This window comes from Gossypium arboreum, chromosome 10 (genome assembly GCF_025698485.1).
Source record: "Gossypium arboreum isolate Shixiya-1 chromosome 10, ASM2569848v2, whole genome shotgun sequence".
Taxonomy (NCBI): Eukaryota; Viridiplantae; Streptophyta; class Magnoliopsida; order Malvales; family Malvaceae; genus Gossypium; species Gossypium arboreum.
The window spans coordinates 130,987,718-131,007,591 of NC_069079.1; the positions used below are offsets into that span (position 1 = coordinate 130,987,718).

Genomic DNA, 19,874 nt, shown 5'->3' on the forward strand with positions numbered 1-19,874 from the left:
GTGAAAATGACTGACCCAATGCCAATAGCTCCATTTAATAAAACAAAAGCTTTTCCCTTTTTCCCTTTCTTTTCATTCCCCTAAAATTATTTTTCCTTTGCTATGTAAAATAATTATAAAATTTAGATTACATTGAATTAGAAATCATTTCAAATTGATTTTATTGTAAAAATAATAATAATCTAAATTTATTTGATTCAACTTTAAAATGGATAAATTATTTTATGAACCCTTCCCATCACATTATTTATGATCTCTTTTCAATTATTTAATGACATTTTAGTAATTTTTTCTATGTTATTGATACATAATTTTGATAATTTTTTATCATGAATCCTAAATCTTGAACCCTGAACCTCAAATTTCAGTCCCTAATATTAAATCTCGAATCCTAAAACCCAAATTTGAAACCTTGAACTCAAACTCAAACTCAAACCTTAACCTCGAGTAAAATTTAAGGTTATGGGTTTGGGATTCAAGGTTTAGGATTTAAGATTTTAGGTTTGGGGTTTGGAATTCAGGGTTCAAAGTAAAAAAAATACTAAAATTATATATCAATAACATGAAAAAAATTGTTGAAATATCATTAAATAATTAAAAATAGACCATGAATGATGTGACGAGAAGAGTCTATAAAATAATTTCTCCCTAAAATGATATGGGCTCAATGATCTGAAAGATTAGTTGCAATGACCTAGTTTTAAAATGATAAAACCTAACGAAATTCGATTGGAAAATTTGAATGATTTAAATCTATAACTTAATATTGGATTGAAACCAAATAATTAAAACTCGAGTTTAAAATGACTCTAAATTTTTAAATTTATTCCAAAAGCAATACTAGGAGACGAGGAACAATGGCCTTGACCCTCCAAAATGAAAAAATTATTATATTATCCCTTTAAATTTTATAATATTATAAATTAATATAATAAAAAAAACACATTTTAACCCAAAAATTTATTATTTATTTTGGCTCCAATAAAATTTTCTTGACTTCTCCCATAATTAATTCCACCCATATTTAACTCAATCCAAAATTAAACCTTCCCATACAATTCACAAGTCTAGTAGCAATATTATCAAGAGAAAAGTGCTAATAATATGGCACAAAAAATAAAATGATGTAAAATTTGACTTAAAAAGAGTAAAGTAATATATATATATATATATATATATATATATATAAAAGAAAGACCAGGTCATATCTGGGGTGGGGAAGGAGACTATTAATTGGTAATTTTATAGACAAGAATTTGAAAAGGTCACAACAAAAATCAACACATCAAATCAAACACCTTTTCACCTTTCTCTCTCTAAAAAAATTGGAATGTAAATCATAATCATTTTGATTGAAATTTAATTTATATATCTTATTTTTAATAATTTAGGTTTTTTATTTTTTCAAATTTTAAAATTCAAGTCTAGTTGTTAATCTTTGTTAATTTTTTTATTAAATTTATTGGTGTGACTAGGGGCGAAACTAGAAATTTTTTTGGGGACCCAGAACCAAATTGTATGTTTTTACAGTGGTTAAATTACAATTTTATCATTTTAATAGCCTATATCTTTATAATTTTTAAATGACTAAATCAATTTTTATCATTTTTGGAGGGTCATAATATAATTTTATCATTACTAATTTAAAAGTTTATAAACTATAAAGAAGCCTTAAAAGAAATTTTTCTATTTTAAGAGGGATTGGGGCATCTGCTAATCCCTTGAATTCGTCACTGGGAATATTCACATTGTAGCAATGTAACTAAAAAATAACGTTATAATAAACTTGAATTTAACAGAATAAGTTTAACAATGTTAATAGTTGGATTTGAATTTTGAAATTTGAAAAGTAAAGGGACTAGATTCCTAAAAATAAAAGAAATGAACTAATTTTTAAATTTTTAAATAGTACAGAGGATAATATATTTCAGTATACTCGAACTCACATTCTCTTACGCTAATAACAATGCCATTGTCAATTTAAAGTTATTTTAGATAAAATGATAAATATTTTATTTCGATAATTTATTAATAATTTCTAAACAATATTTATTTTAAAAAGCCAATTTCATATATAATTAAATAAAAATATATATTGACTTAAAGCAAAATACTTTATTCCTAAATATTACATGGGCCTCTCTCGTATTCCAAAGCGATGAATAAGATGAGTGCATTTGTTTTGTGGTGGTGGGTGTAGGGTTATTTTCATTTCCTCCTTTCACTTTCAACCTTTTTACAATTTAATCAACTTCCAACCCTACAAATCTCCTCTTTTATTTCTTCGTTCATTTATATTTTCGGAACAACAGTAAGTTCGATTCAATCAATTCGGTTCAAAAAAAATTAAAACATCGACTTAATTAATTAATTTTTATCTTAATTTAGCATTTGAATTTGGCTTCAATGTTCACTTTAGTATCGGAGTTTTTTAACTTGATACTTGTGTTTTCTTTGTTCCATTTAAGTACGCAAGCTTAGTTTTAATATTCAATTTGGTACTTGAGCTTTATTTTTGTTCCAATTACGTGTATATATATATTTTATTAAAGTACATGTGTCAAATATTTATTGAATTATTTGGTTTGGGTATTAAATTATCAAATTAAGACAAAAAAAAAACTTGAATACTAAATTGAATATTAACCTTAAATTGGAATATATATAAATTGCTATAGTTATTTTTCTTTTTTTCTTTTTTAGGTTTGAGTTGGGTTAGATTCTATTACAATTTAGTCAACTCAGTTGTGTGGACCGATTCCGACACGGCAGCACAAAGAAACGAAAGCAGGACAAGGTAAAAAGATTGAAAAGAAATATATACACGTAAGCAAGCAAAGAGTGAGGGTGACACTGAGTTGATTTTTTGGCCCACTCCCAACTCAGTGGACACAGCATCTCCATTTTATATCTCCATCATCATAAAATTGGAAAATACCAACAAATTAGTGATTCTCATCATTATTTCCTAAATTATTTAGCAAAAAGGAATAAGTTAAAAATTATAAGTATAATGTTAAATTTATCCTTAAAGTTTATATTTTTTGTCAATCTAATTATTATTATTTTTAAGTTAAATTTAACTTTTAACATTTTAAAAATTCGATCATTAACTTTTTAATGAAATTTGAAATTTAAAATAAAATAATTAAATAATTAAATCTAGATTAATTTTTATAAAAAATGTTTCTTCTTTCCCTTCTAAAAAATCTTAATTGTTTAATTTTCTTGAACTAAATTCTAGCTTTGTCGACCGCAATACTGGTTTTCGGATTAGTTGTTGGTTGCGACTTCTTCAATAATATTATTCTATTTTTCTTTTGTTTTTAGAACTTTCGGATTAGTTATTGGTTGCGACTTCTTCAAAAATATTATTCTATTTTTCTTTTATTTTTAAGTTCTAGCTCACTTTGTTTTCTATAAAACTATAGTGCTTCCCACGCTATTATGGTTTTTGTTTTGTCCACTCTGCTTTCATGGAAAGTAATGGTGGGTTTAATTTTTAATTTTAGTCGTGTTCTAATATATATATATATATATATATATATATATATATATATATATGAGATTTATCAAGATAATGATGTTATTAAATTTATTAAAATTATTCGTAAAAAATTTATATTTCTTATCATTTAAAGATATTATGTAGTTAAATACGCTCGAAGTCGAGTTTGAAGTAACTATACCAATGGAGTGAGAATTCAACCGGTGCTGTCTTAATCAATGATGCTCATGGAAGTGGACAACACTTATTCTTCCCCTATATATATTTATATAAAATTCAATCCCCACCTTCATATTATTTTCCTCAAAATAGATTTTTTTTTTGTAAAATAAAAATCCCATCTTCAATTCTGTTATAAACAAACAAATAATATTATTTTTTAATAAAGATTTTGTATTTGTGTTCTGTTTTCTTTTTTGGGCTTTTTATGATAGCAGCCGGGGATGCCTACGCCGATTAGTGTAGCGCGGCAATGCTTAACGCCGGAGGCAGCTGACGCGCTGGACGAGGCGGTAACAGTCGCTCGACGGAGGGAACATGCTCAAACGACTTCGTTACACGCCGTCTCTGCACTCCTTTCCGTCTCTTCCTCGTCGTCGTTGTCCTTACGCGCCGCCTGCTCCCGCGCTCGGAACGTCGCTTACCCACCCCGTCACCAGTTCAAAGCGTTGGAGCTTTGTATAAGCGTGTCGCTTGACCGAGTCCCCTCGGGTCAACTCACCGACGATCCGCCCGTTTCCAACTCGCTCATGGCGGCGATAAAGCGATCTCAAGCGAATCAACGGAGGCAACAGCCTGAGAATTTCAACATTTACCGCGATATATCTCAGCAAAACGGTTCCAATATCTCGTCAATCCAAGTTGATCTCCGTCACTTGATTTTATCGATCCTCGATGACCCGGTTATTAGTCGGGTTTTCGCCGAAGCGGGCTTTCGGAGCTCTGAAATCAAGCTTGCAATCACCTGTCCCCTCCCTAACCATCCTCCATTCCCCCGACGACGTGGCCCACCGGTCTTCCTCTGCAACCTCGAAAATCCAAATCCGGATCCGGGTCCTCGGGGCTTCACTTTCCCTTTCCCTTTCCCGGGTTTCTCTTCTTATTTTGAAAACCGTAACAGAATAGTTGAACTTTTAGCGCGAAGGAGGAATCCCCTCCTCGTCGGTGCATGCGCTTACGATGCACTCACGAATTTCACTGCCCAATCAAAAGACATTTTCCACATAATTAGCATCGGAGATTATATCACGAAGTGCATCAACGATGGGTTTAACAAAACGGAAGCGGATTCGAAGTTTGAAGAAATGGGTCGGGTCATAGAGCGGAAAACGGGTGGATCCGGATTGTTGGTGGTGGATTATGGTGGGCTTGAAGCTTTCGTCAATGGCGAAAACGAAGAAGAAGAAGAAGGTGGAGTTAGTTATATAGTGGGACAGTTAACGAGGTTATTACAGGTTCATGAAGGGAATTTTTATGTGTTGGGAGCAGCGACAAGTTACCAGACATATTTGAAGTTCATATGTAGGTTTCCTTCAGTTGAAAAACATTGGGATTTGCAGATTTTGCCCATTACTGTCATTAGGAGTTCATTGCCTCGGTCTTATCCCAAATCCAGGTATACGAATATATTTACATGTATGTATGTATACTTGCATGGCAAAATTTTTTATTTTTGGGTAAATTGCATTTGTAGTCATCCAGTTATGTTTTTTTTTATCTTTTTGATCACCCAAATATGAAAAGTTATAAAATGATCGCCTAATTCTGTCTTTTTTCTGTGTAACGTAAAAATAAAAACATCAAAAAATTCAATATAATTGAAGGACCAAAAGAATAATAATAATAATTGAGTGACCATTTTATAATTTTTCATAATTTAATCATCAAAAGAAAAAAAATCATAATCGGATGACTACTAATGTAATTTACTCTTATTTTTATAATGATGGTTTAGGTTATTCTTTGTTTTGTGAGATGTTTTTATGTATCATCACTAGTCAACTAAATAACAAGACATTAACAAAAACTAGTACACACTCTCACTAGCTTCGTGATTGAACTTTTGCTTGTGTTGAATTATAGAGTAAAAAATTGAAGCTTAAAATATATTCTAAACAAGATTTCAATAATCAGATTGGTTGTCAAATCGATCAGACTATTAGTTGTACGGTTTGATAAAATAAATTACTAAAAAATTATAAAAAAAATCAATTCAATCAACTTTTAACATGATTCAATCGGTCCGTATTGGTTCGTGGGTTGATTGTCTCATTCCTCTCTTCGGATTGGTACCCCTACCAGTCCAATCCGGTTCAAACAACTATAACTCTAAGTCTCTATACATTTCATACATTTGAGATTTAGTCCTCCTTTATTTTAAAGAATTTAATCCTTTACTTTTTCGATTTAAAAATACACTTTCAAATTATGTAAAACCACGTAACATTTAATTGAAAAGTTAACATATTAATTATTTGAAGTAATTAATAACATTATAAAAATATAGAAAATAAGTTATGTTAAAAATTAAAGTGTAAGGATTAAATCTAAAATTTAAGCATATTAGAGTGATCAAAATACAACAAATCTAACCAATTCCAAACTGGTCATTTTAAGCTTTTAGTTGGTTAGATTCTTTAAAAATGGGTTAGATTCGTTGGTTAAATTTTTTAAACTCAAAATGATACAAATTTGTAATGATCAAATTAAAAAAAAAAATTGAGTTTAAAATGAAACGAAAGCCGAGCCGAAATTATTTGAAAATTTTAAAAGTCGAATTTACTTGATTTAGATTGATCTGACTCAAAATTAACCCTATCCACTTAATTGATGGTTCTAGTATATATTTTGAAACATTAACATAATGTGTAATGTGTTTGTTTCCTGGCTCCGATCATTTCTCATAGTTACATTGCCAAAAACTACAGTTTGATGGAGTCATTTGTTCCATTTGGCGGGCTATTTCCAACGCCGTTCGAGTCGAAGGGGTCTTTAACCGACTCGTATCAACCTGTACCACCGCACTGTCACCTATGCAGCGAGAGATACGAACAAGAAGTTATTGCACTTTCAAAGGGAGGATTTGATGTTTCAGTAGCGGATCAATACCGATCCGCTTTGCCTTCTTGGTTGCAAATGGCCGAGCTTGGTGCAAATAATGGATCATATATGAAGGTATGTCCCTTAGTTTATGTTTCCGTTTCTGTTTCTTTAGCTCTTAATATCGGCAATGTCGGTCCGGAGTTGTTTTATATATCGATCGGTTTATTTTCAGTGCAGACCAAAGATGATGGACTGTTATTGAATGCTAAGATAGCGGGGCTGCGAAAGAAGTGGGATGATATATGCTGGCACCTTCATCACACTCATCGAGTCCCTGAGTCGAATGCGTATAAACCAAATCCTTGGGGTCATTGTAGCAACAACACGAATGTAAGTTCATGCTCAACCATTAAGTTTCCGAAGATGCCTACTATGCGTTCGAATGGAGGCAACTTTGAGGCACTCGAGCCCATATCTCCTTGCAGTTTATCAAATTCGAGTGTGGACAATGTTAGTCGCACATCGCCTACGTCTGTAACTTCTGTGACAACGGATTTAGGATTGGGTTTATGTTCGGTTTCTTCAAGCAACAAATTGACGAAACTGACAGATCAGAACCATGCTACACTTGTTAACGATGGTGTCTTGTGCCATCAAGCTCAGTCCTCATCCTCTTCATCTCCTGACTTCGGTGGACCGCTTGATCCTAGCTATTTCAAGAAGCTTTTTAAGGCTGTCACTGAGAAAGTCGGCTGGCAAGATGAAGCTGCAAGTGTTATTTGCCAAACGGTAGCCAACGGTCGAGCACTAAACAGAAAATGTCATGGAGCCGGCCGAAGAGGTGATATATGGCTGAATTTCAGTGGACCTGATAGGTGTGGCAAGAAGAAAATTGCTGCTGCACTCGCGGATGTAATCTATGGAAGCCGAGAGAATTTCATCTCCATCGATCTAAGTTCTGAAGACGGGGTTATGCATTTCGATTTAAAGTTTCGAGGGAAGACTACGATCAATTACGTTGCTGAGGAATTGAGCAAAAAGCCCTTATCTGTTGTATTCCTTGAGAATGTAGATAAAGCTGATATTCATGTTTTAAGCAGCTTGTTACGGGCTATCCGGACTGGCAAACTTTCGGACTCGCACAGAAGAGAAGTGAGCACCAACAATGCGATTCTTGTCACGACTTCAACCTTAAATACGGAAAATCGAGTCATCATTCATCGTAAAACACCAATGTACTCCGAGGAGAACATATTGAGAGCCAAAGGCTGGCCATTACAGATATTAGTCAAGCATGACAACAACCCAATTGGCATCTCTAGGAAGTCTTTTTCGAATAAACGAAAGCACGAGATCAAGGAAATAGCGGCTAAACGGACTAACCCGACACCATTTCGGAATCTAGATTTGAACATTCCAGCTGAAGAAACCGATGACGGAACCGTCGAAAACACCTCACCTTGGTTGCAACATTTCTTCAACCAACCCGTCAAAAACGTAATCTTCAAGCCATTCGATTTCGACACACTTGCGCAGAAAGTATCAGACAACATAAACCGGAGTTTCCACGAGTCTATAAACTCTGCATACTGTTCTCTAGAGATTGATCCGAATGTCACAGAACAACTACTAGCAGCCGCATATTTATCGGACGACAACATGATCGTAGTGACAGATTGGATATCAAAAGTTCTCACCAAGGGATTCACGGAAGTCGAGAAAAAATACAACCTCGGCACTCACACTATCGTGAAAATCATTCCCGACCGCACCGCCCTTCTGTCTGAGAACCCGATTGGAGTTTCCCTTCCCCCCAAAATTACCGTGAACTAAGGCTAATCCAGTGTAATTAGGTGCCTAATATGCTTAGGCTGTGCATTCTACCATGTATAATCTTATAGTATTAGTGCTAGTGTGGGTTGTATCATCCAAGGTTGTCCCGGTTTATTATCGGAACACGATGTTTTGGCCGATACAATCAGTATCGATACGAAATTAACTTCCTCGATATCATCACTATGAAAAAAATACTCACTTGTAGACTTGTAATTTCAATGGATAGTATGTAATGGTAATAGTTTGCAATTAGATTGTATATTTATGTTGTTTATTTGTATTAATTTCAATTACCGATATCTAGAAAAAATGTGTCACTTGACAATTATTTTTGGATAAACTAAAACGAAAATGATAGTTCACGCTTTAAAGTGGACAAAAAAATTTAAGAATTGAAGTGTGAAAACAGATATAGTTCAAGGACTAAATCATGACTTAAATTCAATTTTCAGCCATGAACAAACAAGGCGTTATATTATTTTTGTTTGGGCCTAAACCAAACACGGCCTTATTATGTTCCATGAACCAAAAATCAAAGGTGAAAATATGCTATAGATCCTATACTGTTTGTAAATTTTGAATTTAGTCCTTTTACTTTTATATTTAAGAATCTAATCTTCGTTTACTTTCAGCATTTTCATTTTGAAAAATTAATTTTTATGTTATATCTTTTGAAAATTAAAAAAAACCTGTTTGATACTTATTTTCTACAATAAAAACATGAAAATTAAAATAAAAGGATTCTAAATTTATATGAATTTAAATTAGGTACTAAATTTAATTAAAAAACTATTGAAAAATAAATATTTTTATGTTTATACAAGTTTAAACCAAAGTTAATTCATTTCATTTTCAGATTTACAAAAGTTTTAAGCGAAAACAATGATTATAATATTTTATTATTTTTAACTTTCACATATTTTTATTTTCCAAAAATTATTTTTAAAATTTTCAACCAAATACGATTTTTCAATGTTTTTCATTTTTCAAGAAAACAAATACGAAAATGACTTTTGTTTCATAAAACTAAACGAAGCCTTAGTTCATTTTTTTTTTTGGTTATATAGCTTAATGGCTTAATGCATAATTTGATACCTAGGTTTTGACACTTTTTTAACGTGGTACCTATATTTGGCAAAAATATATTTTGGTACATGAAGATAACAATGTTAACTTTTTAGTGTTTAATTCGGGTTTTAAAGTTAATTTGATGAAAATTCATAATTAAATAATAATATTAGAAATTAAATTTCGCAAATCAACACTAAAATATAAATTGAATCACATTCATTGGATTGTATTTGACAAATTAAATACAAAATTAAATAAATTCACAATTAACATTAAATTTATTATATTAACAAAATCATAAAAAATAAAATCTAATAATTACTAATAAAATTTCGTAAAATCAATCCTAAAACCCAAATTAAACACTAAAAAATTAACACGTTATCTTCAAAATATATACTTTTGTCAAATATAAATTGAAGTCTTGTATTAAAAAGAGTGTAAAGCTCGAATACTAAATAATATATTAAACTTTTTATTTAAATTTAACATAAGTATTTTAATGTTATTAATAATTGCTTCTAAATTTTGGAAATTGAAAAGTATAAGGACGAAAGTCTGGAAATAAAAATAAAGTGACTAAATTACAAATTTACAAAAAGTAGAAGGACTTGAAGTATACTTTAACCAAAACTAATCCACCTGTTTTTGTTTTGTTTTGCTGACAGTTAAATATACAGACAAATCCTCCTTTCCCTTCTTTCTCTCCTCTTGTCTGTTTCCGTACATCTGAGCTTCAAAAACTCTTTTTTTATTTATTTATTAAACTTCTTTCTTTTAGTCTTTGAATTAAAGTTTGGATTTTTCATAATTAATCGATTTTTATTTTTGGTTGGGAATTAAAGAAAATTACTTTTAGAAATTTAAAAAAATAATAATTAATGGCTTCTTCTAGTCTTCGTACCGTTGAAGAGATCTTCAAAGACTATAACGCTCGACGCTCTGCTCTTGTTCGTGCTCTCACTTACGGTATTGGATTTCCCCCTCCTTCCGTAAAGCCTAATTTTGAATTCATTGAATTTCTTCTTCTTCTTTTTTCGATTTTTTTTTATGTTGTCGTGTTGTTTTGGATCAGATGTACATGATTTCTACTCGCAATGCGATCCAGGTCAGTTTCGCTTCTTCTATTTTTTCCTTTGTTTGTTTGCTGAGAAAATTGACGGGAAAGTTGAGATGAACTTTATGTTTACTTGCAATGCGTTTAATTTGAAATTTGAAGTGAGAGCTAAGTAGTCTCTAGGTGATTGGATAGAGCGGGTTCGATTTTGAAGCTGAGTTTCTGTTTTTGCTTAGATTTTTTCCCCCTGAATGCAATTTTTCTCAACTGCTTCAAAGTTTTTACTTCGATTTTCAGTGTTTTACTTTGATTTGAGGTAAAATTGCAATGGAGTTGCTTTTTAGTACATGAAGTTGACTGAATTTGAAAGAGAAAAGTTTTGTTATAGGCTTTGGTTCATCGTTTTAACCTCGGCCGATCGATTTAGATGCGAATTTGTTTTCTTGCCATTGAGATTTCAAGGATTTTGGTCATGGATGTCAAATTAAGATGAGCATCAAGTTCCGAGTTGTTCTTTTTATAGGCTTTAGAAATCCATGATTTTTTGGTTGCAGCTTTTGGTTTTCTTTATCGAAGTGTTTTATTTTGCCGTTTCTCAGATAAGGAGAATTTGTGTTTGTATGGACAACCTGTTGTTTCAATAGGGTCAGAAGCGTGTAAATTATTGTACTAAAAAATCACACAAAGTTCAATTCCCAGGGAAGAGAGGTGGATCACAAGGATCTCTTAAATACCAAGTTTTTCCTTAGTCAGAATATTCCTTCTATCGTAATTTAATAGGACAATTAAATACTACTATTATACCCTCAAATATTGAAAGAAAAATAGGACAAGAAAGAACACAAGAATTTTAACGAGGTTCGGTAAATTATACCTACGTCCTCGGTACTAACACCGGATGATAACTTTACTATCTCCAAAATATTACGAACAAATAGAATTCTTTAAGAATTCTCAAATGGGAGAAGAGAAAACTAAGAGAGAAAGATTGGTTGGGATGGTTGAAATGAGAAATGGTTAGGCCTATTTATAGTTGAGGTTTAGGGACTAACTTGCAAATGGCCTAAAAAATTAGGGACCAAAATTGCAATTATCCTTTTCAACTTTAAACAACTTGCCAACTTTTTTTCTTTCGGTGCCAATTGCACCTCCCACCATTTTGACTTTTCAACACTTACCTTATTTGATTTTTCAACAATCTCCACCTTGAAGATTTGATTAGGATAATCACATCTTCACACATTTCCTTCAACTCCCCAAATTCGATAAAGCCATCTTTTGTAGTGCCTTCAAATGCGCTCTTGGCGCCATACACTGAATGTGCTCAAATTCTCGGGATGTTAATCGAGTTCAAACAATGATTAAACTTGATTGTTGTTACCACCTTGGTCATCATATCTGCGGGATTATCTGCTGCCGGAATCTTACAAGTAGAATTTTTCCTTTTCAAAGACTTCCCGCACAAAGTGATATCTTACGTCGATATGCTTGGTTCTTGAATGATAGACTTGATTTTTCGCTAAATGAATAGCGCTCGATCGTCACAATATAGACTAATGTGACTTTGAACAACTCCCAAGTCTTTCAACAATCCATTAAGCCAAATAGCCTCATTAATGACTTCATTAATCGCCATATATTCGCCTCTGTAGTAGACACGACTCATGAGATCGTAAGGTAGACTTCCAACTCACTGGGCTTTAGCAAGAGTAAGCAGATACCCGTAGTTGAGCAGCGTTTATCTAAATCACCAAAGAAAGTCGGAATCAACATATCCAACTACAAACCGACCAAGTGCTTCATCCGCTCAAAACTAAACCAACATCTACGGTTTTTGAAGATACTGTAGAATCCATTTCACGACTTGCCAATGTCCTTTTCGAGGATCATGCATATACCGCTCACAACTCCAACAACTTGTGAAATGTCGGTCAGCGTACACACCATCGCATACATCAAACTCCCAACTGCATTAGCATATGGGACTTTTGCCATATATTCTCTTTCTTCTTGGTTTTGGAGATAATTGAGCACTAAGTTTCAAATGAGAAGCAAGTGGGTACTTACATGTTTAGTGTTTTCATTTACACCAAAACATTGTAATACCTTTTTCAGATATTGCTTCGATTCAAACAAAGCTTGCCTCTCTGTCATCTCTACTTATCTCCATGCCGAGAATCTTATTGGCCTCACCTAGATCTTTCATCTCGAACTCTTGATTCAACCGAGCCTTCACTTATCTATCTCTTTTGGCTCTTGAGCGATTAACATATCATCAACATACAAGAGTAGATAAATGAAAGATCCAGTCATCGACTTCTGCAAATACACACAATTGTCATATTTGCTTCTTGTGTATACGCCTTTTCATAAAGCTATCAAATCGCTTGTACCACTGTCTGGGATTGCTTCAATCCATATAGCGATTTGTTCACTTACAAACCCAATTTCTACCACCAAGATCTGTGTATCCTTCGAAATGAGTCATATAGATCTCTCTTCTAACTCACCATGCAAGAAAGCCGTCTTAACATCAAGTTGAGCTAGCTCCAAATTCAACTGTGCTACCAAGGCCAACAAAATTCTAATGGAGGAATGCTTCACAACAGGGAAAATATATCATTGTAGTCAATTCCTCCTTACGGCGTAGCCTTTAGCTACCAACCTTGCCTTGTAGCGAACATCTTTCTTACTAGGAGATCCATCTTTCTTTGCGAATACCCACTTGCATCCGATTGCCTTTTACCTTTGGTAATTGCGCCAACTCCCAAGTATTGTTCTTCGGAGAGATTGCATTTCTTCATCCATGGCGCTTTTCCATTTATCACTTTCTAAGCTTTGCATTGCTTCTTGATAAGTGATAGGAATATCATCATCAACAACGGGAAGGCGTGAGCCACCATATCGATAATCGAAGCGAGGTTTACGAATTTCTCTCCTTGGCCTTGCAACCTGCAATCGGTTACGTGTACTTAATGGTTCTTGGGTCAGAACCTCTTCAACCTCTAATTCCTCCATTGTGGCTGGAGAATTAGACTTATTAACTGGGCAAATCCCCATCTGCTCAAACTCCACCTGTTTTGGAGTACACTCCACCTGCTGTGGAGTATCGCTTGTCTGAATATCTTCATCTGCTACCTTTTTCAATGTGGCGATTCATCAAAGGTAACATCTCTCTACAGATCATTTTCTTTGTGTCTAAGCACCAAAGACGAAATCCTTCACTCGAAGTGATTCCCATAAAGAGAGCTTTCTTTGCCCTCGGATCTAACTTTGACTCCTTCACATGGTAATATGCAGTGGATCCAAACATATGTAAGGAATCATAATCTGTAGCCGGTTTTCCAGACCATACCTCCATAGGAGTTTTTCTTTCTAATGCAGATGATGGCAAGCGATTAACAAGATGGCGGTATATGTCACACCTCGACCAAAATTGCTTGCCCAACCCAAGATTGGACAACATACATCGAACTTTCTCCAAAATGTTCGATTCATACGCTCTGCCACTCCATTCTGGCATGGTGTATCCCTAACGTGAAGTGTCGAACAATACCATACTCTTGGCACACATCGAAGAACGGATCACTTCATATTCCCTCCATTGTCCGTCCTAAGCCGCTTGATTTTCTTGCCGGTCGGTTTTCGATCATAGTTTTCCATTTAAGAAAAACTCCAAGCACTTCATCTTTAGTTTTCATGGTATACACCCAAACTCTTCGGAAAAGTCATCAACAAAAGTAACAAAGTAGTGTTTTCCTCCCAACGAAAGTGTTTTGGAAGGCCCCACACATCTGAGTGAACATATTCCAAAATACCTTTTGTATTATGGATAGCATCTTGAATTTCACTCTCTTTGCTTTCCCGAACACAATGCTCGCAAAATTTTAATTTGCAAGCCTTTGCACCTTTCAACAATCCTTGCTTTGCCAGAATTTGCAAGGATTTTTCGCTGGCATGTCCCAACTTCATATGCCACAACTGCATTGAGTCCAATTCTTTGTTGCCGGAAACTGCAGCGACTGCTCCAATAACTGTACTACCTTGGTAGTAATACAAGTTATTTTTCCTGATGCCCTTCAATATCACAAGTGCGCCAGATGTCACTTTCAAAACCCCATCTCTCATAGTAACAACTAAACCATTGGATTCCAAGGCTCCCAATGAGATTAGATTTTTCTTCAAACTGGGCACGTACCGAACATCAGTTAGAACTCTGGTTGATCCATCTTGATTCTTTAATTGGATTGAACCTATCCCAACAGTTTTACAGGCATTGTCATTGCCCATATAAACAACTCCTCCATTTAGTTCTACTAAATCGAGAACCACTCCGGTTAGGGGACATATGATAGGTACAACCCGAATCCAATATCCACTCATCCGAATGGAGCAGCGATGATGATGCAACCATGATAATTGAGTCATTGGTATCATGCTTTGCAACACAAGCATCTACAGACTTTTCCTTATTCTTCAACTTTGGACAATTTTTCTTCCAAAGGCCTTTCTCATGACAAAAGGCACATTCATCTTTCCCAAGTCTGGACTTTGACTTTGATCTCCCTTTTGAGTTTTCTTAGGAGTGTATGAGCGACCTCGGACTACTAAAGCTTCAGTATCTCGATTGAGTTTTTCTGTTTGTCCTTCTTTCTCTGTTCATAATCGTATAAGGCCGCATGAGACTTCGCTCGAGATATATCACTCTGCCATGAAGTAGAGTAGTTTCTAGGAACTCAAACTCCTCGGAAGTGACCCCAACAACATCAAAGCCAAATCTTCATCTTTGAATGTCTCATCCATATTCACCAAATCGGTGACTAAGCGATTAAATTTGGTGATGTGATCATTCATTGTGGTACTTGGGACGTAAGTGAAGCAAAAGCAGTCTTTTCTTCAAGTGGAGCTTATTTTGACTGTTTTTCTTCAAAATTTTTCTTCAAGTGCCACCCACAACTTATTTGCGAAGTCTCCTTTGAAAAGCATACCTCTGCTCTCGAGAAAGGCATGATCGAATTGTGCCACATGCCAACCGATTGATCGCCTTCCAATCTTTCTCCTGTACATCATCTGGTTTCTCTTCATCAATGGCAATGTCTAGACCTTGCTGAAAAAGGGCATCTAGAACCTCACTTTGCCACATACCAAAATGGCCCGTGCCATCAAAGATCTCCACGGCCAATCTTGCATTTGCAATTGTCGGTCTTGTCCACATGGACGATGTTGAAGCTCCTACACCGACCGTTTTCTCCATAATCTTTCAATATACCTAAGGAAATCTTTTACGATGTGGAAGATCGGTTTAAGCGCAACCACAGAGCATACTACGATTAACCTTGGCTCTTGATACCACTTGTTGTTTCAATAGAATTGAAGCGTGTAAATTATTGTACTAAAAATCACACAAAGTTCAATTCCGGGGAAGAGGTGGATCACAAGGATCTCTTAAATACCAAGTCTTTCCTTAGTCGAATATTCCTTCTATCGTAATTTAATAGGACAATTAAATACTACTATTATACCCTCAAATATTGAAAGAAAAATAGGACAAGAAAGAACACAAGAATTTTAACGAGGTTCGGTAAATTATACCTACGCCCCTCGGGCACTAACACCGGATGATAACTTTACTATCTCCAAAATATTACGAACAAATAGAATTCTTTAAGAATTCTCAAATGGGAGAAGAGAAAACTAAGAGAAAAGATTGGTTGGGATGGTTGAAATGAGAAATGGTTAGGCCTATTTATAGTTGAGGTTTAGGGACTAACTTGCAAATGGCCTAAAAAAATTAGGGACCAAAATTGCAATTATCCCTTTCAACTTTAAACAACTTGCCAACTTTTTTTTCTTTCGGTGCCAATTGCACCTCCCACCATTTTTGACTTTTCAACACTTACCTTATTTGATTTTTCAACACAACCAAATGAGGCATGGGAGGTAGCTTTACCGGCAGAGGAAGTTCCATCGGAGCTCCCCGAGCCAGCTTTGGGTATTAATTTTGGAAGAGATGGGATGAATAAGAAAGACTGGCTATCGCTAGTTGCTGTGCATAGTGATTATTGGTTGCTTTCTGTGGCATTCTATTTTGGTGCTCGCCTTAATCGCAATGAAAGGTACGTTGTTCTCGCATATGTCTTCTCTCAACTTGAATTACAATTGTTCTATTTTTAGTCCAACATTGTGCTTATTACCTCTGTTTTAGCCTCTTGTACTAAACAATTAGTATATGAATTATTTGACTTGCACATACAAGAAAAATGAGAATGGAGAATAGTGTGAGGATGGAATTTGAAAAATTAAACCATCGGCATAGTGATATTGGTGTTAATTTGGAATACTTGATATATATATATATATATCGGCCTCTCTCAGAAGAAATGTTCCCTTATTTGGTGGAATTTATTCTATGAAATCTATCATGAATGTGGTATGTTGCAAACTGGGATTTTATAAAATTTCCGATTCTTCTTTATTGGATATAAATCCATGAATTTGTGGTTTTCTATGAGTTTTCGTATGCCCTTGTAGATGTTGTTCACTTGATATTTTGAGTTTTTGAAACCTGGTACTGTTATAATTGCATGAAGCCATTAGTATTATATTTGAGGTGGTTCACATTCATTAAAATTTAGCTGGTTGATGACATATTTATTCCGAATTAGACATCCCTTTTTTACAGCAGAGAGAATACCTTGGTGGAGTCATTCCTTGGATCATAAGGTGTGAATCTGGAGATGAATACCTTCTATCTTAATCTCATGGATCCTTTTAAGTATAGACCACTTTCTCCTTTTTATCTGATGTTTTCATCTTCTATCCTGAGATGCTAGTTCAAATGTTGTTCTCAAACTAATCTGTGAATACTACCCTATTTCACTAAATGCCACATACTACTATGACTAGTAATTTAATCGAATTAAGATGCTAAGCATTTAAATGATTGGTTTATTAATTAGCATTCACTTTGCCATTATCGGAGTTTGTGAGAGGATTGTAGTACTTTATGTTTTTATCTGATGTATACCGGGGTTGCTAGTTTGAAGGTGTCCCCAAACTAATCTGTGAATGCTACTCTATTCCAATAAATGCTATGTAGTATTATCACTAATGATATAATCAATTTAAGACGTTTAGCATTTAAATGGTTGGCTTTTTACTTAATATTCACTTTGTAATTATCGGAGTTTGTGGGAGAATCACGGTCCTTCAAAGCTTTTAGTTGTGTAGGATTCCTATATTGGTAGTTTTGGCGCCTGCCTTTCTTGGTTTTCACATTTCTTTGTTTTGTAATTGTAGCATTACTCTAGTTCCTAAATAACTACAATCTATGTTACTTGGATTTGTGTGTCTTTGTCAGATACAGATATGCACCCGATTCGCTTATGGTTAGATTTTTTGAAGTTTTTCCATGTATTTACTGGTCATATCACTATACCTGTCTGTTAGACACAAGTACTTCAAGAAAAATAAATAGTCCAAGCCACATAGCCTATCATGTTGACCTTTTTGCACACACTCTCTCTTTTGAATCGTTTTCTTATGGAACTATTAATCATGAGTTTTGTGCCCTTCACTCAACAGGAAGTGCTTTTTTAGCATGATGAATGATCTTCCTACCGTCTTTGAAGTTGTAACCGGACAGAAGCCTGTGAAAGACAAGCCCACAGTGGAGAGTGGAAGCAAATCATGAAACAGCACAAAGGTGAATATACGTAGCCCTCGATCCACAAGAATGTTGATGGAAGCAATGCAAACTGCTAATACAGTCATCATCGTCTTTTCACTTGCTTGAATTTTGGTCTTTCAGAGGTCAATCGATGTTCAACCAAGAAGTAATCCCAAGTTAGCCAATGAAAGTTATGAGGATGACAAAGAGGAGCAAGGTGATACCTTTTGTGGTAGCTGTGGTGGAGGTTACAATTCAGACGAGTTTTGTATTGGTTGCGATAACTGTGAACGATGGTACCATGGAAAGTGCGTTAAGATAACACCAGCCAAGGCGGAAATGATTAAGGTTTACAAATGCCCATCTTGCCAAAAGAAGGCTAGGCAGTAGCAGCTAATGGAGGGACGGGACAGATCCGTATTCACCGATGTTTGTCGTAAAATCTTACAGGTTCTTGACATCCTCCCTTAAATTTCAATACTTTACATGAATGACATGTAGTGTGGTATACGAAATGGATGATGCATTAGGCTTTGTCTTCCATTTTTCATGTTTCGGAATCAAGTGGACACTTAGGATGATGCATAAAAGCATAAATGGTTTCTAATACACATGTTCTTCGACCTCAACCGAGCTGAATCTTCAAGTTTCAATGTCATTTTTTAACACGATTTTCAAACGCGTCACGGAGACGGTAATGATCTGAACCTGAAACATCTGACCCGAGCTACTTGTACTCATACCAATCTAACTCAATTTGGTCATAAAAAGTCATCAATCCGAATTCGCACAACCTTAACCCGAACCAACTTTAATTTAAACTTATCCAAATTTAAAACTGACATAACCTTGAAATGATCTGAACCCGAAACAATTCGAACCCAACTTCAAATTAACCCGAATATTTTTTAGTTTTTTGTAAAATATCTTTGTTGATTTCCGGGTCATCCATCCTCTTTCTTTAAAGAAACATTATTTTGAATAACGTGACGTCAACAATGGCGTAATCATTTTATTGTTGGTGCATGAATTCGTCCACGTGATTATTTTCATCTTCTTGCTCCTTTTATACTTTAAATTGAAGTATTTATATCAATTAATTTTTATCGAATTCAAAAATTAAATTGAATTAATTCAATTGTATTTAATCCGTTAAGCTCGAACTTAAATATAATTCAGATTTTAAATAATTTGAATCTAAAATTATATAAATTCAAAATTATCCGAACAAATAAATTGAAACGACTCAAAACAATCAAAACTTGAGATCATTTGACTTAAAAAGTTCGATTTACAAATTTAAATGATCTAAACCCTAAAGTAGTTCAAACTCAGAAAATCTAAAAAATTTTAAATTCTGATTAACTCGACCAGATTTATCCATTCAAAAACAATCAATTCCTCTGGTTAACAAATTTAAAACTAGGGATAAAATAACATTTGGTCATTAAACTTGACCACTAACTTAATTCGGTCCCTAATTTTTTGTCCAAATTAATCTCTAAACTTGATAAATTTTTTCAATTTAGTCATTGAATTTTGATTTTATCAAGGTGTAATAGTGTAGCACTTTGAGATTATGTCATGTTATCACCTAAAATTTTAAAAAAATAATAAAAAAATCTAAAATAGTACAATAAAAAATATTTTTTAATTTAAAAAAATCAAGTGATAGTGTAGCACAAACACAG

The 19,874-nt window shown here is 34.1% G+C and overlaps 1 protein-coding gene and 1 pseudogene across 1 annotated transcript; both read left to right on the forward strand.

The window, feature by feature from the left end:
• Positions 1-3,670: 3,670 nt before the first annotated feature.
• On the forward strand, positions 3,671-8,711 carry LOC108463720 (protein SMAX1-LIKE 6-like). The gene is made up of 3 exons (XM_017763622.2): positions 3,671-5,123; positions 6,436-6,682; positions 6,788-8,711. The coding sequence occupies exons 1-3, from the start codon at positions 3,952-3,954 to the stop codon at positions 8,381-8,383; spliced, it is 3,015 nt and encodes a 1,004-aa protein (XP_017619111.1). The 5' UTR covers positions 3,671-3,951; the 3' UTR covers positions 8,384-8,711.
• A 1,453-nt stretch (positions 8,712-10,164) lies between these two features.
• Positions 10,165-18,812, forward strand: LOC108463286 (PHD finger protein ALFIN-LIKE 2-like; annotated as a pseudogene).
• Positions 18,813-19,874: the final 1,062 nt, after the last annotated feature.

Coding starts and splice junctions, on each gene's coding strand:
- LOC108463720 (XM_017763622.2), top strand. CDS start 3,952: ATGCCTACGCCGATTAGTGTAGCGCGGCAATGCTTAACGCCGGAGGCA. Junction 5,124..6,435: donor CGGTCTTATCCCAAATCCAG/GTATACGAATAT, acceptor CAAAAACTACAG/TTTGATGGAGTCATTTGTTC. Junction 6,683..6,787: donor ATAATGGATCATATATGAAG/GTATGTCCCTTA, acceptor TTTTCAGTGCAG/ACCAAAGATGATGGACTGTT.